General features: G+C 46.6%; 1 protein-coding gene across 7 annotated transcripts in view; it reads right to left on the minus strand.

The window, feature by feature from the left end:
- Nucleotides 1-2474: 2474 nt before the first annotated feature.
- Nucleotides 2475-25416, minus strand: part of PTK2B (protein tyrosine kinase 2 beta) — a 113560-nt gene continuing 90618 nt past the window's right edge. For 4 of the 7 annotated variants that reach the window (XM_061625864.1, XM_061625865.1, XM_061625862.1 and 1 more), the window contains exons 19-31: nucleotides 25014-25114; nucleotides 23478-23567; nucleotides 22324-22528; nucleotides 20105-20213; nucleotides 18088-18153; nucleotides 16184-16309; nucleotides 12762-12908; nucleotides 11393-11431; nucleotides 10284-10308; nucleotides 9798-9853; nucleotides 8736-8882; nucleotides 5907-5987; nucleotides 2475-4770 (exon numbers count right to left, since the gene is read on the minus strand). In XM_061625864.1, coding sequence (XP_061481848.1) covers nucleotides 4555-4770; nucleotides 5907-5987; nucleotides 8736-8882; nucleotides 9798-9853; nucleotides 10284-10308; nucleotides 11393-11431; nucleotides 12762-12908; nucleotides 16184-16309; nucleotides 18088-18153; nucleotides 20105-20213; nucleotides 22324-22528; nucleotides 23478-23567; nucleotides 25014-25114 — 1408 coding nt within the window. In that variant the 3' untranslated portion in view covers nucleotides 2475-4554. The remainder of the gene's footprint in view (nucleotides 4771-5906; nucleotides 5988-8735; nucleotides 8883-9797; nucleotides 9854-10283; nucleotides 10309-11392; nucleotides 11432-12761; nucleotides 12909-16183; nucleotides 16310-18087; nucleotides 18154-20104; nucleotides 20214-22323; nucleotides 22529-23477; nucleotides 23568-25013; nucleotides 25115-25416) is intronic. The other 3 variants (XM_061625866.1, XM_061625869.1, XM_061625867.1) reach the window with 3 other exon arrangements.

Genomic DNA, 25416 nt, shown 5'->3' on the forward strand with positions numbered 1-25416 from the left:
TGGTTGCCAGGCCCAGCCTTCAAGAGGTCTTTTGTATCTTTAAAAGTTGTGGAGGGGGGAGGGAGAATTCCACCTTGTGGTTTTTCCCAGACCTTGGAAAAGTTACTTTTTTGAACTACAACTCCCATCAGCCCCAGCCAGCATGGCCACTGGATTGGGCTGATGGGAGTTGTAGTTCAAAAAAGTAACTTTTCCAAGCTCTGGTTTTTCCCATTACAGGGTTGCAAGAACACCTGCACTTGGCTGACTTTCTCTTCTCCTAAAGATGCAGGGTCAGTCTCAGGCCAGGAACCTGGCAACCCTAGGCTAGTGGCCCATCCAGTCCGACATCCTGTCCTCACAGTGGCCAACCAGATGCCCCAAAGGGAAGCCTGCAAGCAGGTCCTGAGCGCAAAGAGGCCTCTCCCCTCCTGCAGATTCCAGCAACTGCCTCCAACCCTTAACAAAAGATCTTAACGAATGATATTTCCCAGGATTCTTTAAGGGAAGCCATGGCTGTTTAAAGTAGTATGATTCTGCTTTAACAATCCAGTGCAGATGGGGCCTGAGAAGATTCCAAGAAGCGCAGAGACATTTAAAGAATGAAAAAAGATTCCACTTTGAAGTGGGCAAAGAAGAAAAATAATCATCAAGATATCCATAAATATCTCCGGGTGGTGGTAGTGGGGGGGAGGGGAGGGGAACTGCTCTTTCTGGGTAGTGAATATTGCTTTTTAATCTTGCTGTGTCTTCCCCCATGCAGTCTTGCAGGAAGGCTCCCTCGCACTGCAGTCCTTGACAGCTCACCAACGATCCCACGGGAGCCTCCTTTGCCTCAGGCATGTGGACTTTGGGGGTGGGGAAGGAGGGAGGGCGAGACCACAGCTGAACTTGTTCCCATTTGAGAGGACTTGTGAGCTAGATTGCTGACTGCAGAACTGGTGTGCAAACAGCTGAGTTGTTCACTGCATGCTCGTGCACACGCCACCCTCACACCCACCCATCTGATCAGTGGTAGTTTCCATAGCAGTCTTCCCCAGCCTGGTGCCCTGAGTGGAGACTGGTGGCTCTGATGTTAATAGGGCAGTGAATCTGGTCCAGGTTTTAGTCCAAACTTTCAAGGAGCTGTCCAAGGCGCTTCGAGCCCATTCCGACGTACAGCCTTGGCCCAATCCTCCTTCTGCTGCTTTCTGGCAGAGCTCACCCCCTCACCAGGAAGTGCATCCAGCCCTCCCTCCTGCATGCAAGGATCTCCCATCTGTCACTGGGTAATTGTGAACGTTTTAGTGATGTGTGTGCACATGTGCATGCTTCCAGAGGTGGCTCCAGCAGTACAGTGTAAATGCCCTCCGAGAAAGGTGATGTCTCTTTGTTTTCACTGGCTTCTGCAGGGATTTAAGGACCCGGTAGCCTTTGACATCTTCCTGTGCAAACCAGTGAGAATGTTTCAAAGACTTCTCAGCAATCAATGGACTCTGGGGCTCTCCACACTCCACTTTCACACAAAAACTAGGCATAGTGCGCTAAAAGAAAACACAAGTGCAAAAACGGGCAGCAAACATGACCAACAGGATGCAGCTTCTTACTTCCAGGAAAGGATAAATCGCTCAAAGCATATTAGTATTTTGGGAGGGAATAAACATAAACTATTACAATTATGAATGGTGTCGTTGAGATGCAGGAACTGACTTCTAGCAGGGCTCAATTTGTGCTACAGAGGAACAGAGCTGAGAAATTTCTCCAGTTGCCATCAAGCGGAGACTGAGCCCTATAGAAGCATCAGCAGCTTCATCCCAATTTCTAACTCCGCTCTCGCTGGATGGTACCTTTTCAGTTACCTTCCCATCAGTCTTTTGCCCTGACCGAGCAAGGGAAGCTCTGGTCTCACTGGGGCCTCGTGATGGAGCCTTCCAAGCTGGAGAATGGCAACACTACCTCCTTGGGCTAGAGTGGCCCTGGCTCCACCAGGTTCATCTAGTGGAAGCGCGCCTGGGCGCCCTTCCCCCTCTGATGCCAAGTCCTCGGCCACATCTCCCAAAGAAGCGGAATCTGACTCCATGATAGTCACAGGCATGCTGGGTTGGAGGTGTTTCTTCACCCCTATCACATGACTAGAACCCAGGATTATCAAATCAAGTTGACTGGCAGTAAAGAATTCTTCACAAGCAACAGATGGGCTGGGGGATTTAGGGACATCTGTCGGAATGGTAAAACTGTACCTCTATCTCATCACAACCTGTATATTTGTATAGAAATACAAATATTACACAAAACATCATAAGCCTCCAGTGAATTCATTTCAACCCCAGTTAGGTGCTGCACTCTTGAATTGCTCACTGCTGGGAGAACTGAGGCACCTGAAGCTCCCTCTGAGGCATCTATTGACTTCTGTTCTACTTCTGAATGATGTCCCCAGATCAGATCATTGGACAGCAAGGCCCTCTTTAGCTCTTGATGAAGAAACAGAAGGGCAACAAGAGAATTGTGTACCTCATTTATCTCAGGCAAAAAACCAGCTTAGTTATGACAGAGTGGCAAAAGCCATAAAACGGTACAACTTTCAGGTCAAAAAAATCACATATCAAACAGACAGGTTCCTGGTGCTGTTGTCTTTTTAACACACAAAGATAATATTACAAAGAAGCTTGGTTTGGGCATGCTAACTTTGCCTTGCCAATTTCTTAGGTACAAAAAAAAATAGACATTTCGAGGAAGGGGGATTCAGGATAGTGGGATTCAAAAATACATTAATGGCTTCTAATCCTTCAAAACCTGGATGTTCTCAGCAAAACTTCAGTTCCAGTAGCAAAACTTGAGCTTGAGGACATTGGGCATGATTACAAACCCTGCCAGAGAAGAACTAAAACCTCCCATTTAAATTCTGATTCAGTAAGCAAAGATTCAGTCTTCACAGCATCAAATCCATAATCTGTGCTTGTAGGTAGTGCGAGTGTGTGTGCCCCTCCAAGAGTCTGCATTGTGTGAGTTGTTTTCGAAATTGCTGGTTTAAATGTAAAACACCACCAAGAATGTCTTGTGGCACCTTTAAGATCAATAGGTTTATTTTGGCAAAAGTGACTTCAGTCCATGAAAGCTGATGTCACAATAAGCCTGTTACAGCGCAATCCTATACATGCCCCAGTGACTTCAATGGCACTTGCTCCCAAGTAAGTACATATAGCAGTGATTCTTAACCTTTTTGAGGTTACAGATCCCTTTGAGAATCTGATGGAAGCTATGGATCCCCTCCCCAGAAACATGCACATACATATCCACCCAAAATTTTCAAAGGAAAATTTTCAAATCATTTTTTTTTTTTTGCATCTGATCCAAGAACACTCTGAAGACCATAGGTTAAGAATCCCTGGCATAGAGGATTGCAGGCCTTGTCTTAAAGATCCCAGAAGACTCTCTGTTGTTGTTTTCACTGCAACAGGCTAACAGTGGTTGCCCCTCTGAAATTTTAAGAAGTCATTCTGGATCTCCTTCATCGATTGGGAGACACGTTTTCCAGACCAGTTCAAACTCCATCCCAAGTTCAATTAAATTTTGGAGCGTGTGTGTACGAGAGGGAGAGAGAAGTAAGGATTTTTTTTCCTGAGCGGGAGGAGCTCAGGAAATGGCCATTAAATAAATGTTTCTATACAATGTACAGATCCTCCGTGGCGCAGAGTGGTAAGCGGCGGTAACGCAGCCGAAAGCTCTGCTCACAGCCGGAGTTCAATTCCAACGGAAAGAGGAAGTCGAATCTCCGGTAAAAGGGGTCGAGGTCCACTCAGCCTTCCATCCATCCGTGGTCGGTAAAATGAGTACCCGGCATATGCTGGGGGGTAAAGAAAGGCCGGGGAAGGAACTGGCAATCCCACCCCATATACACGGTCTGCCTAGTAAACGTCGCAAGACGTCACCCTAAGAGTCGGAAACGACTCACACTACAAGTGCGGGGATACCTTTACTTTTTTATACAATGTACAAAGGGGCCGGCAGTCTCTTCCAAGGAACCAGTATCGCCTTGGGAATGCCTCTAGCCAAAGTGACGCAGAATGACCTAGCGAACCTCTTCTCCCAGTACTAGGCCTTTAGGACCCTTGCGGCAACTGAGGAGCAACTTACCTGCCTTTCTCTGGCTTAACCTGAGAACAGTGGGGGTGAGAGAGGGGGGGTCACAAGCCACCCCATTCATCCCTGCCTTTGATCTCCTTCATCAACGAGACATCTTGATGCCAGAGATACTGTCAAAGAAACCAGACTATATACAGGAATGTCTGTACACACATGGGACTCAATTACCGCAGGTCCCTTGATAAGTCTCAAGTACCCCCTCCCCACTCTTGGACCGGGGTTCTGTTATGGTCAGAGTCCCCCTTAGCAGCATGAGCTATGGGGCAGAGAAAGAAGAGTCCCTGCCCTGAGCATGGATGGCTCTTCTCTGGAGCCTCTTCTCCTTTGTTCTCAGAAGACAGACATGACGAAACCAAAGACGTGAGCTTTTTGCAGCAGGGTGGAGGTGGGGGATAGCACAGGGAAGCTTGGAGGGGGGCCGTTTGAAAATGCAAAAGCCAGCCCACTCCTTGGTTACTCGAAGGAGACCTTCACCAGGTTGCCTCGCATCTTGGCTTGGTCTACAGCGTCCAGGAGGTTCTTGGCATCCACGGCCAGCGTGTGTGAGGCCGTCAGCATCTGGCGCTTGCATTCCTCACTCAGGGAGGTCATGGCATTCTGCTGAGCCAAACGCATCTTGCTGATCAGTTCGGCAAGGTCCTTGTTCAGGAGCTTCTGGGTACCTTCAATCTGCCAATGAAAAGCACACAGACACACACAGAGGCAGGCGGCAGGTTAACTTCAGTGACCCACTAAAGCCCGGTTCCCTCTCTTTTTGTAGCAGGGCGTTTTGATTTCATTGGTTTGATTTATTAGGCTTGCACATTGCTTTATACTAAACGAAACCTCAAAAAAGCCTCTTAAATCAATTTACAGTGAGGTCCACCTGGCACTATCATTAACATATTTTTGGCGTCAGGCAGGATCTGTCTATTGTGGTTCTCTCCGCTTCTCATGTTCCCAGTCTTATTCACTTTTCCACATTCCTGCAGAAATGTTCAAATATTTTGGTTAAAAAAATCCTCATGAAAATTCTTTAGCATTTTAGTGCAAAATTCTGGTAACATGCATGTTGGTACGCAGCCTTCGCCAAATATATGCATTTTTCAAGCATTTTCTCCAAACATTGCGTTTCTGTATATCTGTAAGTCGCTTTGAGACAACAAATCTGTAGTATGCAACAAATAAATATAATAAATAAATAATAAAATTATTTTCAGGAATATATTCATTTTTATACAGATTTCCCCCTAATAGCTGCATTTTAGAAAACACTGGAGAAGTGCATGGCAAAATTCAGTCAAGTGCAAATTTTCCAAGGGTGGCTGTGTTTCAGTTCTCATATTGTTTCAGATTATTATTGATGGATTATGACTATTTTGATGTTTGTTGATGGTCTGGCTTTGTTGCTGTCCTGTTGGGTTTGTTTAATGGGTTATTGTACGGCTTTCATTGGGATGCATTGTCCTTCTTTTCTGATTTTATGCGTTTTAAATTTTGTATGTCGCTTGGAGGCCAAAAAAGATCCTCCCCCGTTTTGCAATGGAGACAGCAGAAATTGGGCCTTGGATCTCCCTGCGTGCCAGTGAGCTATAGACCCTCCCCCTATCTCAAAAACTCTACATGGATGATTACTAAGAGACATCGTTCCCTGCCCACACCCCCATGTGTACCCATCTGAGAAAACCACCCTGGGAATACGCTCAGTGGGCCCCAAGCCAGCTGAAGAGAAGAGACCCCCCCTTATGAGACTTCCTTGGGTCTAAGGGATGGTCTCTCCCCCAATTGCCAGAAAGAGGACTCCGTCAGTGCCAAGCAATACCCACCTCAGTGCGTGAAGACGCAGGCAGGGCTGGAAGGATGTCATCCACACTCCCAATCAGCTTCCGAAGGGAGAGACCCACATCCTGCCAAGGGGAAAAGCAAACAATAACCAAAGACTCCCAACAGCTCTCGGTATGATGGCTGGACCTAGCTCTGGACGGCCCATGGACAGGAGGTGCATAAATCATGGCTATCATTACAAAGTATTTGTGGAGGATCTTGAGGATGCACCCCAAAACCCTTCCTTGGAGTTCCATAGCAGGTCAAACGAAGCTTTTTGTGACACACTCAAAATATTCTAGCAGCCCCTCCCTCCCTCAGTCCTGGAACTTCTGAACATCCCAGCTGGGTTGCATCCTGCTAAGTTCTACTCAGAGTAGATCCATTGAAGATAATGTATCTAAGTTTGCCATCACCATTCATATTACTGGGTCTACAACCCATCCACTCCACTGGTTCTTCTGCCCTGGTCTCTCTCCGCCATTTTCTCAACTCAGTCAGCACTGAACTGGCACTTCATAACCCTATCCAGACACTGACTGAGTTAAAGTTTTATTGGTCTTATCTTGGTTTTTTATTTTGTTGATTTTATTAGTTATTCACTGGTTTTTAGTCTTGTTTCATCTATAATTTTTAGGGCTCTCAACTTCCTATTTGTTATTCATGAACTGGGAAAGAGCCAAACTTTCTGTTAAGCAGCAGCTAGTAGATACTGACTGTCAAGAGCTCCATGGAGTGGCACAAGGACCAAGTTCTCCCAGGCTACTGGGTTTGTTAAGACCTTTTCTAATGGCTGCCCATTTGCTACCGGGCCAAGTTCAAGGTTCTAGTTTTGGTGTACAAAGCCCTACACAGCTCAGGACCAGGGTACCCCAAAGACCGTCTTACCCCCTATATGCCTAGTCGATCACTGCACTGTGCAGGTGAAGGCCTCCTGCAGAAACCATCTTATCAGGAAGTCCGTTCCGCACAACATAAGAAATGGACCTTTAGCGTGGGGGCACCTACCCTGTGGAATTCCCTACCCTGAAATATTAGACAGGCACCATCTCTGTTATCTTTTCAGCGCCTACTGAAGACCTTCCTCTTCCAACAAGCCTTTTAAGTTGAAACCTTATCCCAGTCTGCGTCTGTCAGAATTGCTTCTTAAGATTTTTTTTAAAAGATGTTTTGTTTTAATATGTCTTCTGTTTTTAACATGTTTTAAAGCGTTTTTAGTGCTTTTGTTTGCTGCCCTGGGCTCCTGCTAGGAGGAAAGGCAGGATATAAATTTAATAAATAAATAAAAATAAATAAATAAAAGGTAGGGTGCCTTACTTAAGATGGCTGCCTATTCCCAAATACAGGAAATATTTTTCTCTGGCTTGGTTCACTGTTCTAACTTCCAAACTCGTAGATGGCAAGTGTAGTAGAATCCCAGTTAACAACAGGTGCGGCCCCTGTAACAATGCTGAGATAGAATCAGTTCTGTACATTCTTTTAAATTACAGTTATTACCAAGGGGCCAGAGAAGCTCTAATATACCCTCTCACACAATCTTTTCCAGGCCAATCCTTAGAGTTTCATTTGGTTAGTCCACCTGAGGGTTCAAACAGGTCAATTACAGAGCAAATTGCAAAATTCTTGAATGTGGCTATTTTGACCAGATTGTCCCTGTCTCTTGATACTATTTACAGCATTCCATATGTATCTTTTTAAAATTAGTTGTATTCATATAATCATATAATAGTAGAGTTGGAAGGGGCCTATAAGGCCATCAAGTCCAGCCCCCTGCTGAATGCAGGAATCCAAATCAAAGCATTCCCGACAGGTGGCTGTCCAGCTGCCTCTTGAATGCCTCCAGTGTCAGAGAGCCCACTACCTCCCTAGGTTATTGGTTCCATTGTCGTACGGCTCAAACAGTTAGGAAGTTTTTCCTGATGTCCAGTCAAAATCTGGCTTCCTGCAACTTGAGCCCATTATTCCGTGTCCTGCACTCTGGGACGATCGAGAAGAGATCCAGGCCCTCCTCTATGTGACAACCTTTCATGTACTTGAAGAGTGCTATCATATCTCCCCTCAGTCTTCTCCAGGCTAAACATGCCCAGTTCTTTCAGTCTCTCCTCACAGGGCTTTGTTTCCAGTCCCCTGATCATGCTTGCTGCCCTCCTCCGAACCTGTTCCAGTATACATATTAATATGTATACTTTTCCTATTTCTTATATATTCCATCTTCGTATTCTTGTATTTGTGCTCTGCTGACTGTAACCAACTGACTGCATACCAGTTGCTGGAAACAGCAGCAGGGGGTAGTGCTCTTGCGCTCGGGTCCTGCTTGTGGGCTTCCCATAATAAGCATTTGGTTGCCCACTGTGAGAACAAGATGCTGGACTAGATGGGCTATTGGCCTGATCCAGCAGGCTTTTCTTAGGTTCTTATGTTCTTAAATAAAATATGATGATCCATACAGGTCAAAGAGCTATAATTTTATCTTTACATTGTTTGAAGAATTTTTTTTATCAAGTGGTTTATACATTTTTCTAAATAAATAGATGACCAGAAGGTAATAATAGCAAGCACGCTGATTCCCAGGCCAAAAGGGGCCCAGTTTCATCCCCCCCCCAATTCTCAGTCCCAAAACTAGAACCTTGGCTTGCCTCTCCTGTTATTCCGGGGATCTCCTGCTGCTTACAGCCCAGACTTGCCTTCTTTATACATCTGGTCCTCCTGCTCCTCTGTCAGGCACCCTTCATCCTTTCGTTGTCCCTACCTCTTTCTTCCCACCCTGAGCAGAACAGTTTGCACTGAGGTGTGAAAATACAACAACAACAATAATATGCACATTCTGATACCTTAACAACCAGGATGTACCGCTCTGGTGGGTGGTTGCTGACCTCATTCTTAAGCTTCAGAACAGCCTTCACCAGGTCCATGACATCGCTGTACACAGCATCATCTGTCCGGTCCAGGTTGGCCGTGGGGGTTGGCTGAAGGGAGAACTGAAAAAAGGGGGCAGGGGCTAGTGTCAGGAATTGTCCTACAGGGAAATCAGAGGCATTTGTTTTTTAATTATTTAGTTGTGATTATTATTATTGGGTCACTAAGTCACACTCAGAGTAGACCCATTCAAATCAATGGACCTAACTTACTTAAGCCAATGGATCTACTCCAATTACAACTGGGTTGTTATGTTGTTATGTGCCTTCAAGTCAATTTCGACTTATGGCGACCCTATGAATCAGCGACCTCCAAGAGCACCTGTCATGAACCACCCTGTTCGGATCTTGTAAGTTTAGGTCTGTGGCTTCTTTTGTGGAGTCAATCCATCTCTTGTTTGGCCTTCCTCTTTTTCTACTCCCTTCTGTTTGTCCCAGCACTATTGACTGTCTAGTGAATCATGTCTTCTCATGATGTGTCCAAAGTATGATAACCTCAGTTTCACCATTTTAGCTTCTAGTGATAGTTCTGGTTTAATTTGTTCTAACACCCAATTATTTGTCTTTTTCGCAATCCATGGTACCTGCAAAGCTCTCCTCCAACACCACATTTCAAATGAGTTTATTTTTCTCTTATCTGCTTTTTCCACAGTCCATAACACTGGATATTGCTCTATTATTATTAGTAGTAAAAATAATAAATTTTATTTCTATCCAGAAGGATCTCCATCTTACATAAAATAATATAGTAAGTAGGACCTGCAACAAAGTGTTGCAATATATTCTTCCTCCTAACAGGAGATCTGCAGTTCAGGGTAATAATTCACCCTCCCCCCATTTCAGAGGCCTGAATTTTCTCTCCCAGGGAATGATAAGTTTGGGCGATCCCTCCTCCCAGTCAGAATCTCAATTGGTACAGAGTCTGGCTCCAAACTCGGAGGGGAAGAAGCTAGTTAAAGGCGAGGGCCAATTTCTTACCTGAGGTCCGAGTCTGGGTGGCTTCTTGGGTGGCCCTGTGAACTCAGCTAAGCCATCAATAAAAGGAAACACAACAGTTTGTAATTATTATTGTTGATGACAACATCGCATTACTGCAAGAGCCCTCAATTGATTAAAGCAGGGAGGGGGAATCTGTGCCCCCTCCGATGTTGCTGGTCTGCAGGTGCCATCATCTCTGACCACTGGCCACCCTGGCTGGGGCTGATGGGAGGTGGAGTTCAACAACATCTGGAAGGGAACAAATGTTGCCCACTCCTGTAATAAGGAGTTCTCTCTTAAAAAACACACAAAAAACCCTGTATAACCAGTTTATATTTATATGTTCTTTACATGTTGCAAAAACTGCAGCGAAGGTTGCTCAGCTTCCTTGCCTGCACTGAGTGTGAAATGCATGGAATGAAGAGCAAAGGGAATGACAGCTGAGGCCGTTGCAGTTCAGAAGGACAATTTGGGATAGATACTCACTGTAGCCTGCCTCCTCAGGGAGTTTCTGAAAAGAAAAGAGAAGAGCCATTGAACCCCGCGGCTTTGACACCTGCATTGCAATCCCATGCACGCTTATGCAGAAGTAAGACCCACTGTGTTCCATGGGGCTGACTCCTTAGAAAGTGTGCATAGGGTTGCAGACTTAATCCAGAAAGGAGAGAAATTAGTTGGAATTGAGAAGCGCAACAGGAGAGAGCAGCACACACATTCCTAGATTTTTGCCTAGAGCTTCCTTTTGTATGGAAGGGAGCACTTTTGTTGTCTCTTGGGGGGCAGAATCTCAGACCTCTGGACCTCCCTCTCCAGACCTCATAATTCTCCCCAGGCTACTTCCCTCACAGGCCTTGTCTTTGTCTGGTTGCAATGTGTCCTTGAACTCTGATAAAACGTCTTGCTTATCTGGGTGGTGGATAGAGACGAGTGTGTGTTTGCAGAAATGTCTACTGCATGAAGGTAAAATTTACATTTGTTGCTCTGCCCACTTTTGCCACTGGCCCCACCCACCACCGATTTGTGGCCCCCGGAAGATTGCGCAGAAGAGAATACGGCCCTCAAGCTGAAAAAGCTTTGTTCTAACTCATTTTTATTTTCATTGAATTGAATTTCTTGCACACCACTTAGAGGAGATTGTAAGTGTCAAAATAAATAAATAAATCAGGTTCCCCAGGCCTGTGGGAACTCCCAGTGGGAAAGGCTTTCACCTGCCACAACAGCAGGAATGCTGTTCCCAGTCCTGAAGCAAGGTGAGGATTGGTGTCTGGGAACAGTGGCAAGGAAAGGCAAGCCAACGGGTAAGGATCCCAGAAGCGAAGAGAGGCATGGTGAAGCTCAAGAAGAGCAACTCAAGAATAGCAACAGAATCCTGTTGGAGCCCTGAGGTCTATAACACAGAGGTCCGTGGGGTAAGAGGGCAATCCAGGGACCACAGCAGTGCATGTCTGTCTGGGTGGTGGGGCTGTGATTGTTTTCCCCTTGCTTTATCATTTTTGGCATGGTCGGTAGAAGATAGAAAAGTTAAGAGTTTTGGAAGGGAGCAGAGGGCAGCCGTCAGGGCTGTGACGCTGGAGAGAGGTGGTCCTTTGACTTACTGGGGGGGAGAAGTTGCTGTTCACAGAGGCCATGGGGTCCTGCGGTGGAGAAAAGCAGCAAACGTTAGCAGGTACAATGAGCAGCGACAATCTAAGGGTGTTCCAAGGAGGGGGTTCTATATTGCAAATGGCAACTGTTGGCAACAGATTTTATTTTTTAACATCAGATTTTCCATGGAATGGAAAGGGTAAATCCAGAGTAAGTGGCAAACAAAATAAAACAAAAAAACAGGTTGGCATTTTGTTGGTGATGATATCATGTGGATGTTGCACAAGCAACACCAATCCCGTATCAAACGCCCATCTGAAAGCACTCTATAGATGTGGTAAATGTGCAGACCAGACTTTAAGTTTGCACATCCCCAATGTGAATGTCTGATATTCTAAATTTACAAAAATGTCATGATTTGCTGCCAGACTCTATTACCCAGAAAACGTTTTAAGTCTTGGTTGCGGATTTCAAAGAATGAAACATTGAGCACCCAAACTCTATTCCCAAAGGATGATGCTCTTAATTCAAACACCCTGATCCAGGAAGGGACAAAAAGTGCATTTTAAAAGAGCTCTGTACAAACAGCTCCTACTACTCCATTTGAGTGTTGGGACCTGATTTTCTACTATCGCAGATCTCCAATTCCTCTTTGCAGGTCCTTAATTTATATCAGAAGTAAAAATAAATAAATCTGCCAAGTTTCTCTCAATTTCTCATTTTTACGTTCAGTTTGCCATATTTTGGCATCAGTTTGTGAATTTCCTTCTTTTAAAAAAAAACAAAACTCCTCATGAAAATTCATCAGCATTTTAGCATGTTTCTTCCGATCCTGTACATTTTTGCAAACAATTCTTTTCTAATGCAATGCATGTTTAGATGTTATTTTCCTGAACGGATCCATTTTTATGCACCTGTTCCTCTAATATATTCATTTTTTTTGGTCTGGACAGCTTTCTTGCAAAGCTCAGTGAAATGCGAATTTCAAAGGGTAGCCGTATTTTGTCTCACGTATTGTTTTGGGAAGTGCAAACCAGGTAGAGCTGCATTCAAATGGGAATGGGAACTTCTCCCCCATCAAGAATCAGGGCCTAAAAAGCTTCCACTAGTGGGTCAATCTTCCCTACTGGATGGCACCATGGAATTCACGTCTCTGAAATCAGTTCCAGCCGTGACGCTGCAGGTAGCCTGGAAGGAAACAGATCTGGGACTGGACGCCATAGAATCATAGAGTTGGAAGGGGCCTATAAGGCCATCAAGTCCACCCCCCTGCTCAATGCAGGAATCCAAATCAAAGCATTCCTGACTGATAGCTGTCCAGCTGCCTCTTGAAGGCCTCTATCCCAGTGGTCACCCATCCCGCCGCTTTGGCTGACTCACCAGAGCTTTCTCCTCCTGACGCAGCCACTGATAATCTTCCGCCATCTGCTTCTGCTGCCTGTCGAGAAGCTGCCGCATCTTTGCCCGTTCCATCTCCCACAATTGCTGGGCTTCTTCCCGGCTGCTGGGCCGAAGAAAGTCTTCCTCCTTGCAGGCAAGAGCACGGGAAGAAGAGCAGTGAGTGACCAGAAATCTGGTTTCCATGATCATTTATCCTGGGATAACAACCCCCGGATTCTGGGAGCTCCTGTTGGGAGCGTGCCTGGGTCCAGCAAAGGAACCAGTGGAAGCCCATTTTAAGCTCCCTTTGAAGCCCGGCCCTCACCTGTATGTATGACGTCAGTGGCTCCTCCAAAACGGGTGGGCCAAATGGAGACGACTGGCAAGCCACATTGGCCCCGAGGCCAGAGGTTTCCCACCTCTGCCCTAAAGTATCTCTGACTCTGCCATGATTGCTGCAACGACTGAGGCTAAAGCAAGCCATGGGCGAACCAGGAGCGAAAGCAATGGGGCTTGGTTCTAGCAGGCACCCCGAGGTGTCCAGTGGGTTGGACCTGCAGAGGGATGCTGGGACTATTTCTTTCATTATCTCGACTCCAAAGTGGCTTTGCTGACAGTATATTTCCTGATACTGGGATGGTGCATACCCTCCAATGAAAATTCGCTGGAGGTATTTGCATCTCTCCTTGACTTTTCCCTACGAAGTTGCTGGAGAGTTTCAGCTAGGAATTGGGCTGTTTATCTAGGCCAGCCTTCCCCAACCTGGTGTTCTTCTGCTGTTTTAGATCACAACCTCTGATGGGAGTTGTAGTCTGAAACATCTAGAAGGCACCAGGTTGACGAAGGCTGGCCTAGGGAAGAAAGAAAATAGGGAAAACATAGCATAATTCATTCCCCAAGACTCTTCTGTTATTCGCCACCCCAATTGGATGAAGGCCCCGGCAAACTCAGTCACCGAGCCTTCCAGAAGATGGTACCACATATACGGCTGGCCAGGGCGGCATGGAGCTAGCAGCAACAGGGTGAGTGGCACTCAGGGACTATATTAGCAAATTAGGGAAGAGCATCCCATAAGCAGCAAAGAGCACAACACAGAGAACAACGCTGGCTACACGACGAGAAAGGGTTAACCCCCTCCTACAGGTGTGGCATCTCCCATCAGGCTTCCTCCAGCAATGGGTGTAACTGTACCTGTTGGATGGCAGCTTGCTGGAAAGCTTTCAGCCCATCCCACCATTCCCCAGGAACCTGTTGTTGCCATAGTAGGCCGAGAGCCTCAGCAAGAAGGTAGGTGTGTGTGTGTGTGTGTGTGTTGGGAGTCAATTAGCAATGAGCCTGATATTAGAAGTGTAACAAGAGCAACTCCCATTTGGCCCTCTTTTCAAGGGGAGAGAGATAGAAAGATAGTCCTCCTAGCTGGCTAGACTGCAGCTGACCTGTGTGCATCTTTTTCTGCCTTCCTTTCATGTAAACGGATACATCTCAGGGAGCTGTTCACACCTTTGGCTTCCTGTTTCTCTCTTCTCTGCTGGCCCCGGAGGAGAAGGAGCCACGTGCTCTTTGCCTCCCCTCCTCTAGCATGAGGGGCAATCTCCAAGCACGGCCATTGCAGCCTCCGACTTAGTTCGCTAGACAGAAGTGGCGCCTGTCATATCCAGTAAGTGTTTCTATTAATAAGCTCGTCTTTTTCTTGTTTTGAAACCGTCTGAGTGATTTAAAGCAAGGTAAAAGCTTGCTTTCTCTCAAGTAAAATCACACCCACGCAGCACAGGGCTCTGAGCAAGCAACACTAGGCTAGACTCTGCTAATTTACTAAAACTCTCATTGGTCTACTAGCTGTTGGAGCCATCACCTGAGAGGGGGACGCAGCACCCCCGTCTCTTGCAGCCACCAATGGAGGTGTGGGGTGAACACGACAGACACGGTTAGACCTCCCTTCCCTCCGCCTGCACATTGCCTAGCAAACCCAAAGCCTTTTCGCGAATGCTCATTGTTCAGCGATGCCCGTATTTAATCATCCCCCCAATTCAAGGCTTCAGAAACACATTCCCTCTCCCACCCCATCCCCTCTGAAACCTGGAAGAGCTGATTTTGCAAACTAGGGGGAGGGGAGAATGCTCTTCTTTATTCCCCCACCAAGATTAGCCAACAGTCACTCTCTCTCAGAGGCAGCAGAGAACAGAGGAAGCTGCCTTACACTGAGTCAGACCATTGCCCCCTCTAGCTCAGTATTGTCTACACTGACTGGCAGCAGCTCTCCAAGGTTTCAGGCAAAGGTCTCTCCAACCCTACCCGGAGATGAAACGGGCATTGATCTGGGGACTTTCCGCATGCAAGGCAGATCCTCATCCGCTGAGCTATGGCCTTCTACTTAAACAGGGAGCTGCCTTTTATTGAATCAGACTGTTGGTTCATCTAGCTCAGTATTGTCTACACTGACTGGCAGCGGCTCTCCAGGGATTCAGGCAAGGGGCATTCCCAGCCCTCCCTGGAGATGCCGAGGATTGAAGCTGGGACCTTCTGCATGCAAGGCAGATCCTCATCCGCTGAGCTACGGCCCTGAAGACCAGTTGCTGGGATTCCCAAGTGGAGAGAGCAGGGATGGAAGGATCTGCCAGTTCCAATTCTCACCGATTCTCATTTTTCCAACCCTAAATTCAGTTCTCCACATTTCCACAGCATAAAAATTCCTCCGCATTTCAGCGCAAATTCCTCCGAAGCAACACTTTTTATATGCAGTTTTGACAAATGCACACATTTTTGCAAGCCATGCCTCTTAACATAGTGCACTTTTGCACATTATTCATTTTTATGCACACCTTCCTCTAACAGAAGTATTTCTTTAACACACTAGTCGGTTAGAGGACTGCACCGCAAAATTGAGAGACATGCGAATTTCAATGGATGGCTGTGTTCTGGTTCTCATAATGTTTCAGAAAGTGTGAAAAATTTGATAGATTCAGCTTTAAGGGAGAACCAAATTGAATTTCTCCCCCACCGCTAAGGGAGAGGTGCCGTTGTGCCCAGGCCCTCCTTGTGGGCTTCCCAGAGGCATCTGGTTGGCTACTCTGGGAAAAAAGGATGCTAGACTAGATGGGCCTTCAGGACTCTGCTTATGTTGTCCTTCTCTCCCTCCCTCTCGTTCCTTTCCTCTCTCTCTCGCTTCCTAACCCTCTGAGAAGTGGCGGCTGGTGACTGCATGTCAGTGGGCAGTGGGATCCGGGTTTCGGTCTGAACTTTCACAGAGCTGTTCAATGTTGAGAAAGTACCTTGGACAGCTCCCTGAAAGTTCAGACTAAAACCCGGAGCGGATTCCACTGCCTCACTGACATGGGAGCCCCCAGCCACCACTGCCTTAGAGGTCCCAGCTTCCACTCATCCTTGAGGCTGGGGGCCAGACTTGCCTGCCACCCTCATCTTACCCTCATGCTGTGGCGTTTGAAGACGTTGTGCCTGTTGAGTGGTGGGGTATGCAGGGAGTTGACCGGTGACGGGTACTCGATGGGGCTGGTGAGCGTTGGCGAGCTGGCACACAGACCCTCGGGCACCTGAGGAAGCGTAAGCAAAAGGCAGAGGGCACAAAAGAATAGACACAACATAGGCAGTAGGCACACAAACAGAGCAGAGTATGCGCTTCAGGAGGAGGCTTTCACACTGACAGAACGGCACACGGAGGATGGAAAAAGAGCCTGTCCACATACGAGACTTGGGCCGGCATGTCATTTCATGTTTTAGTTGGGGTCGTGGGCATTTGCTACCAGAGCAGCTCTTCAGATTTTCACACCAGCTTTTGGGAAGCCCGTTCCAAAAGGAACCGCAGAAACCAGCTTGATATGAGTGGCAATTGCGCGGCCAGACTTCTATTTCATGGCAAAAACAGAGGCCCGTTTAATTTGCCATCCCGCTAGAGTGAACGTCTCTTTAAGATTGAGATCCCAAGCTCATGTAAGTGGTCATTTTAAATTTCAGGTTTGCAAAAGGGTCACAAAGAGAGTGCATTTTCGCCAGTTTCCTCTGGCAAATATGTTTTGCAGCGTGAGTATTGAGCTGAAGAGGGCAACATTCGTTTTGTCTTGTAGACAAGCAACCTTTAGTTGCAGATGGATTATAATTTTTAGAAGCGCTGCTGAAAGCATTTCCTTTCTTGGTGCTCTCAGGGACTATGAAGCATAAACTGAGAGCTTTATGGCCTGAGGTTGTGCTCCAAGCTAAACAGGACTGAGTGTGCTCATGACTCAGAACCTTCTCCGGCTGTTTTCTGCCCTACAAATGTGATGGGAGTGAGACTGGCAGTTTCTAAAAGCCCCAAGTGTCTACTATAGAGTTTGGAAACTTATTCTGTTTGTCTATTCCCTCAGCATTTGGACACCTCTTAAGATACCATAACCAGATTTTGCATAATGGTTCCTGAGACTGAGACGTTTTTCATCTATATTTGGATAACATTTTGAATAAAGATGGCGGACTGAGCCTTTCAAAACTGCACTGCTTTTACCCACTGATTTCAAAACTGCACTTTTTTGGGTTTCTTAGAATTCCCAAGCAGTGTCGGGCAAGAGGTTGCTAGTTATTAATATCTGAACAATCCTATGTGCTAACAGTTAACTCAGTCTCTGACTGTGGATCCTGATGGAGGCAAAATTTCACCATCCACACACAAGGAAGAATCAGCACGACTGAGGGAACCGCAAAGTTCATAGCAGTACAAAAAAATTCTTTAGGGACATAATCTTAAGGGGAGGACGGCCCCTAAAACAACCCAGTGAAGAGTGAGCATGCTCAGTAGGTATAGAATGCTAGCTAGTTGGTTGAGGAGGCACAAAATACAGGAAAGGGAACGGAGTGGAGTTTCCTGGAAAGGGGTATGGCTGACTGGCGAGATGGCACCAGATGCTGCTCCCTCTTGTGCAAAAGTCCACTCAAAGTAAATAAGGAATAAGCCAGCTGCAATAAGACAAAGTGGGGAAATTGGGCTGCACAAACTCTTCAGCTTCATCATTCATCGTGCTGGGACGAAAGCACAAAAGTTTAATGTCAGATTCTGGGGTGAAGTTTGAAGCAATAAACAAGAAGATCAGGAGCTGGCATAGACTATTGTCCTGGCTGTTGCAGAAATCCTGGGAAGCGTCAAGCCGCTGCTACAAATTCAGCAGAAGAACATGGGTCTTCAGCTCAGAAGGAACAAAAATGCAACCGTTACATGAGTTTGGCAGAGGAGAGAAACAGGGGCCACCGCAAAGGAGTCCCAGCCCCTTCCAGAGGGTGCAGGGAGTGTGGGACCCCATACCTCAGCCTTTTGGGACACTGGAGCCCCCCCTGCCCTTACCTGGAACTGCAGCTTGGGGGCCAGGAGGTTGGTCTGAGGGGGAGGCTTGTATTTCGGCCTGCTTGGCTGGGAAGAAGAAGGGAGACAACAGCATGAGAAGCGGCTGGGGAAACTGAAGACGCAGGGAGTTCAAAGAAATAGTTGGAAAGAAAGCTTCTCATCGACTCTTTCCTGTTTCCCCATCCCATTAAAAAACAAACAATACAAAATATGCACAAACAGGCATTCCTCCCACACTGCAACCATACATTGAGCATCCTAAAGGTTCACAAATCTAAGTACTAAAAGGGAGTGCTCTGAATAGCAACCGCTTCTGGCTTGAATGATTATTAGGGGAACAAATCCCTTATTAGTCCCATTCAGAGTAGGCCTATTGAAATGAATGGGCATGGCTAAATCCGGATTAAATGGCGGTGGTGGAATCTGACGTGGGATTTTGATGCCACTGATGTGCAGACGATGCAAAAAAAAAACTTGCATGGTAAGGAGTACTGACCCACAACAAATGCCCGTCTGGCTGGCAACAACCTCCTTGAGTGATCTTTGCTGAGGGTTCAGCGGAAAAGATGAACGTGAGGATGTAATTGATATGGTTTTCTACTATCTTCTCACTGGTTTTATGTGGCATTTTTCTTTTAACGATATTATTTTTATGTCGTACATAGAGATTTTTTTTTGGAAAAAAATTAAGCGGTTCATTAATGCTTTGAATAAATAAATTAATATTTGCTTTTCCAGAAACCCTGTGGTGACTCCCGAGGAACTGCACAAATGTGAAGACAATTAATTTAAAAAGAAAAAGAAAAGAAGCAAATTAGATCAAATGGAAACTCTTATTTATTTATTTATTTTGATGATTTGAGAAAAAAAAAAGGAAATGGACTGCCTTCAAGTCGATCCCGACTTAGGGCGACCCTATCAATAGGGATTTCATGGTAAGCAGTATTCAGAGGGGGTTTCCCATTGCCTCCCTCTGCGGCTAGTCCTCCCAAGCTGGCGAGGGCCTGCTCAGCTTGCCACAGCTGCACAAGCCAGCCCCTTCCTCGTCCGCAACTGCCAGCTGGGGGGCAACTGGGCTCCTTGGGACTCTGCAGCTTGCCCACGGCTGCACAGGTGGCAGGGCATGTAACCCCTGGGCTACTCCCTGTGGGGTGATCTTTAGCTGGCCCTTGACACCCAGGAGACACGAGCGGGGATCTGAACTGACAGACTCTGGACTCCCAGCCAGGCTCTCCTCCCCACTGTGCTGTACCGCTTAATCACAGTCGTCTCAAAGGGCGCAATCCAACTCGTAGGAGGCGGGCAGCAGTGGAGCCAGTGGAAGAGGAGCAGCGGAAGGCGCCGCCACATCCAACCTCTGTTCAGGTGCCGCTGGGAACAGAGGATGCTGGCTGGGCTGGCAGGGCCCAGCAGAAGGAAACAAAATGCATGTTTCCTTCCGCCCCCCACTCCTTTTTCAGGCACAGCCAAGACAGAGCCGCAGGACCAAGCCGAACAGGCTCAGGTTGTGGCAGAAGTCCCCCTTCCCTCGGTTCCTCTCCAATACACCCTCGGAACACCCCTTTTTCAGGCCTTCCACCGGCTTCACTTGCACTAATCTCGGCTGAGCCAGCTGCGCCCAAGGGGAGGGGCCTCTGCCAGCTGAGCCTAGCGGCGCCAACACCCTTTCGCCTCCGCCACTCCTCCACATTCTGAAGTCCCTCAGCCCGGCACATCTACCAGGTGGATTGCGCCCTAAATGATGCAAAAGAAACTCAGTAAGGTGAACATTAAAATGAGTTAAAACTATTTAAAATTAGTTTAAATGAGTTTGCTCTTCTTTCTACAGCAAAAGGCGGAGTGAGGTTCCTCTGGGTCTAGATCAAGCAGATGCTGAAGAGATGCTACGACTCTCACTCTTCTGCTCTGGAGAACCCTTTCCTCGGAATAACCCTAAGCAATGAAATTGCAAGAGAGCTGGCTGCGGTTGGAGCCTGTCCAGGCTCTCTTGTACGTTGTACATACTTATTCCTCTCACCTTTGGAGGGGGCTCTTGGAAAGAGGTGGGCTCCATGATTTTGGGGGGGCGGTGACGGTTGTTCCTCTCTTGTTCCCGTGCAATCTCTTTCTCCATCTGGTAAATGTCACTGCAATCAAAAAAAGGGAAGCAGGGGAAAAAAGGAAAAGAACAATGAGAAGCTTTCTCTGGGTGTTTTCTTCAGTCCTTATTAGGGATGGGGGAGAAATTTGATTCTGTTTGCATTTTAACCTAACTTGCACTTCTCAAACCAATACACGAACCAAAACTCCGTTATCCTTTGAGATTTGCACTTGTCTGAATTTTGTGATGCCGTTCCCCAACCAATGTTTACAAAGATGCAAATGTTAGGGAAGAGTATGCATAAAATGAATATTTTATTTTTATTTTTTATTGAATAAAATGTATACACTGCTTGAATGTAAAGACCTCTAAATGGTTTACAAAAAACATTAAAATTGTCAATAAAACAGTTAAAACCAAGTAATTTAAATCATATTTAAAATAATTAAAACATGTCAGCATCTATGTGTCTGGAGAGGCTTGCCTAAACAAAACAGCAGGTGCCGAAAGGAATACAGCAAAGGAGCCTGCCTGATGTCAAGAGGCAGGGAGTTCCAAAGTGCTGCCACACTAAAAGAACAATATTAGTGAAAATAACATACAAAAATGTGTTCTATTATAGAAAATTGCTTGCAAAAGTGTGTACATTAGTAAAAACTGCAGACTATTAACAGAAATTTGCATTAAAATGCTGGTGAATTTTCATGAAGTTTTTTTTTAAAAAAAACATTTTTTGCAAATTGCTGCAGAAATGAAGAGAACTGATGTCAAGACTGGAAAAATGAGAGAACTGAAATTGACAGATCTCTCCATCCCTAATACTAGTCCAGGCCTTATAGTCCATAAGGGTGATTTTACAACCTTTATGGGACCAGGAAAGGGGGATAAATTTGTTCAGTTTGCATTTTAATGTGAACCTATCTAATTTGCATCTTCCTAACCAATACGCAAATTATGCAAACATTCTTCAAAATTTGCACTTCTCTTTTGCGATGTAGCTCTCCAACCGTAAATGCGTATAAGAAAGCATATATTAGGAGAATGTGACCACAAAAACTCGCGTATTCATGAAAATAACATTCAAAATGCATTATATTATGGGAAATGCTTGCAAAAAGGTGTATATTAGGCAAAATTGCATATAAAAATAAGTATATTAGGAGGAAATAAATTCACATTTTTGCAAAGACTTAAAAGCAAAATTGCCAACTGATTTGGATATCTGGTCAACTGAACCTAAGTCCGGAAAAATAAGGTTGGAGAGCTACATCGCAAAAGAGAAATCAAACTGGATGGATTCGTCCATGCCTTAATGGTGCCAAATGGACATGAAGTCTTCTTGCTCCAGGGGAGGATTCCACAGGGACATCAACCCCCTACTGAGATAACCCCACACTATCCAGGCTGCACTGTGCCATCCTACAGCTCTGTATCTTGCAACATCTCACAATTTTGCACCCCGAGAAAAAAAGCAGAAAGATGTGAGCACAGAATCTAGTTTTCTGTGGGTTCCAGCCTTCTTTCTTTCTTTCTTTCTTTCTTTCTTTCTTTCTTTCTTTTTGGTGGGGAGAGGGCAAGTTTCTAATTCTTAAGCCTGCAAAGATACGCTTGACTGGGCATGGCCAACCCTTGCTGAAACCTCAGAATCCTTCTGGGTCCTGACTGAATAAGAATTCACACAATTGGACGCAGGGGCTTTATTTATTTTTACTAAATTTATATCCCACCCTTCCTCCCAGAAGAAGCCCAGGGCAGCAAACAACAGCACTAAAAACACTCTAAAACATCTTAAAAACAAAAGACTTTAAAACATATGAAAACAAAACAGTTTTAAAAACACATACAAAAAAGCAGTTCTAACACAGACACAGACTGGGGTAAGATCTCTGCTGAAAAAGCTTGCTGAAAGAGGAAGGTCTTCCCTAGGTGCCGAAAAGATAACAGATGGCTCTTGGGATCTCCCTGCCTCTGCTTGTGACAAGCCAACTGGAATAAATCATGAAAAATAAGAAAACATTGCCGAATCCATTCCACAAAATACAAGGAATTCTGCAATCTTGCTCATGTAATTTATTCAGGTTGCAGAATGCCACTTACCCTAGTGCAGATTGCGGATTGTAAGGCCTGGAGGGAGAGAGGACTGGCCTCCCACTTACCTCAAGCTGCAGACCAGCTCCTTGAACTTGGGCCTGTCGCTGGGGTCATAATCCCAGCAGCGCGTCATCAGGGCATAGAGGATGGGCGGGCAGGCATCCGGCTTGGGCAGGCGGTCCCCCTTCTCCAGCACCCCAATCACGTCTTTGTTCTCCAGCCAGAAGAAGGGTTGCTTGCCAAAGCTAAGGATCTCCCACATGCAAACAGCTGCAGCAGGGAATCAGGAAGAAAAGCGAGCATGCAAGACTTGCTGGGATTGGAGGGTTGGGGAGTTAATCAGGTTGTAGGGAGAATGAGGCCTGCTTGGTGCACGGTACTGCAGCAACAGCACCATCATCCAAGTTGCAGGAAGACAGATTTCGACTGAACATCAGGAAAAACTTCCTCACTGTTAGAGCCATACGACAATGGAACCCATGACCTAGTAGTGGGCTCTCCAACACTGGAGGCCTTCAAGAGGCAGCTGGACAGCCATCTGTCGGAAATGCTTTGATTTGGATTCCTGCATTGAGCAGGGGTTGGACTTGATTGCCTTATAAGCCCCTTCCAACTCTATGATTTAATGATCCCTACCAGCACCAAGGCTGGCAGCTCCATCCGGCCTTTGGGGCCTGGTTATCTTCTAAGACTTTGATATCTGTTTGTTGGCTCCACCGTTTTTGTTTACATAACTCTGGGGGAAGGTGACATACTGCCTTTAATCAGGGCATAGCCCGTGTGGGACCCTCTAGACATTTTGGACCACGGTTCCCATCAGCATCAGCCAGCACAGCCAATGGGCAGGGACAGTGGGAAGTGTAGTCTACCACATCAGTAACGTTCCTGGGAAACATTTCATTCCGCATGATGATGGGGCTTCCTCTTGTGAACCATGTGGGTATAGATCAAGGGCAGCCAATGTGGTGCCCTCCAGATGTTACTGAACTACAGCCCCCAACAGCCCCGCAGCCAGCACGGCCTATGGGCAGGGATTATGGGAGTTGTTGTCTACACTATCTGGAGGGCACCACAGCGGCTGCCTCTGCCTTAACCGATTCCATGCAATTCCTAAGAACATTGCAAGTGCTCCCTGCACCCGCCCCAGTATCCAGCTTCTGCTGGTGGCAGAACATGCAGGCATGAATGCAGGTCTCCTTGTCCCCAAGCAGCCACTCACCGAACATCCAGACGTCACTGGCGGAGGTGAAGCGGCGGAAGTTGATTGATTCTGGGGCCATCCACTTGATGGGCAGGCGAGTCACTGATGCTGGGTTGGGAAGCGGGAGGGAGAAATCGCAGCGAGTCATTCCCCAAACACAGGCAAGCTAGCAAGTTATGATGCAACTGTGGCCTCAGCTGTTGTTGAATCTTTAAGGCGCTATTGTATTTTTTAAAAACGTATTGTTTTACATAATGTTGCAATTATAAATTGTTGCACGCCGTCATGAGTAGCTCACAGGCACTAGAAGGCCAGGAGGGCCACCTCTAAAGAACTGAAATAAAGATCCACCCTCAGCCATCTCCACAAGGCCCCCATTTAGAGCCTCACTGTTAGAGCCATATGACAATGGGACCAATGACCTAGAGAGGTAGTGGGCTCTCCCACACTGGAGGCCTTCAAGAGGCAGCTGGACAGCCATTTGTCGGGTGTGCTTTGATTTGGATTCCTGCATTGAGCAGGGGGTGGACTTGATGGCCTTATAGGCCCCTACCAACTCTACTATTCTATGATTCTATGATTTATTGGAATGCAGGAAGATGCCTTACACCAAGTCAGACCATTGGTCCAGCTAGTGCAGTATTGTCAACACTAACTGGCAGCAGTTCTAAAAGGTGTCAGACAGGAGTCTTTCCCAGTCCTATTTAGAGATGTCGAGAACTGAATTCGGGACGCTTTGCATGCAAAGCAAGGGCTCTACCACTGAGCTATGACCTTTCTCCAAATTAAATGACTTTGCAGTATGGAAGCCCTCCAGCCCACCGACATTCTGGGTTCTAGATTCCATGCTTCAGGCCAAACATATGAACATACAGACAAAGCTGTTGTCTACCGAGTCAGACCCTTTAGCCCAAGGTTAGCCAACGTGGTGCCCTCCAGATGTTGCAGGATTACAAATCCCATCATCCCTGATCATTGGCCATGCTGGTTGCTGGGGCTTGGAGTCCAACAAACCTCTGGAGGGCACCACATTGGCTACCCTTGTTTTTGCCTATCTAGCCCACTGGCAGTGGCTCTCTGGGGATACTTCCTAGCCCTGGGACCTCCAACCCATTTAACTGGAGATGCTGAAGGCTGACCTTGTACGTAAGGAAAGCAAGCGTTCTGCCAAACGTTCAAATTCCTGCATTTGACGTTTTTTGAACCAGGCTGCAGGGCACCGCTGAGTTGCCCCGCAGCACTTGCATGCACAAAGGAAGCGCCTCGCACGGCAGGAGCCTGTGTGCCTATTAAGCCAAGATCTGCTCCCTCTGGCTAGCAGTGGCACTCCACAGTCTTGGGCAGGGGCCTTTTAATTTTTCCAGCACGGTTGCCCAAGATCCTTTACGCTGGAGACGCAGGGAACTCAAACCTGGCACCTTCTGCATGCACCAGGAAAAGGCCAACTAAAAGTAAGCCATCAAAGCAAAGAAGTGGAGGGTTTGGCATTTAATACACACATGTACTATGTTGTTCCGCTTAGAGCTCTGGGGTGCCCCCAGCCCCCTTCCTCACCTTTGTAATACTCGTCATCCTCAATGTACCTGGAGAGGCCAAAATCGCCCAGTTTGACACACTCAGGAGAGGACACCAGGACGTTTCGGACAGCGATGTCCCTGCAGATAACAAAGTGAGACCTTTCTGGGAGGTGTGGGGCAAGTGACAGGTACACGTGGGGGACATGTGAGCAGGAGTGCAGCTGCTTGAGCACTCCATGGTAGGACCCCACGATCTGTCTCTTGTTCATCCGTGCTTATATTCTTAGTGCACTTATGGACTCACGCAGGCTCCGTTCGTGCTGCAGTGAATGTGCCTCAGCATTCTAGAGCATCACAGCTGGGACTGCAGGAGGAATCTTCCTCTTTCAACAAGCCTTTTAGGTTGAGATCCATCCCAGTCTGCGTCTGTGTTAGAATTG

The sequence above is a fragment of the Rhineura floridana genome, chromosome 4, assembly GCF_030035675.1.
Source record: "Rhineura floridana isolate rRhiFlo1 chromosome 4, rRhiFlo1.hap2, whole genome shotgun sequence".
In the NCBI taxonomy this organism is placed as follows: domain Eukaryota; kingdom Metazoa; phylum Chordata; class Lepidosauria; order Squamata; family Rhineuridae; genus Rhineura; species Rhineura floridana.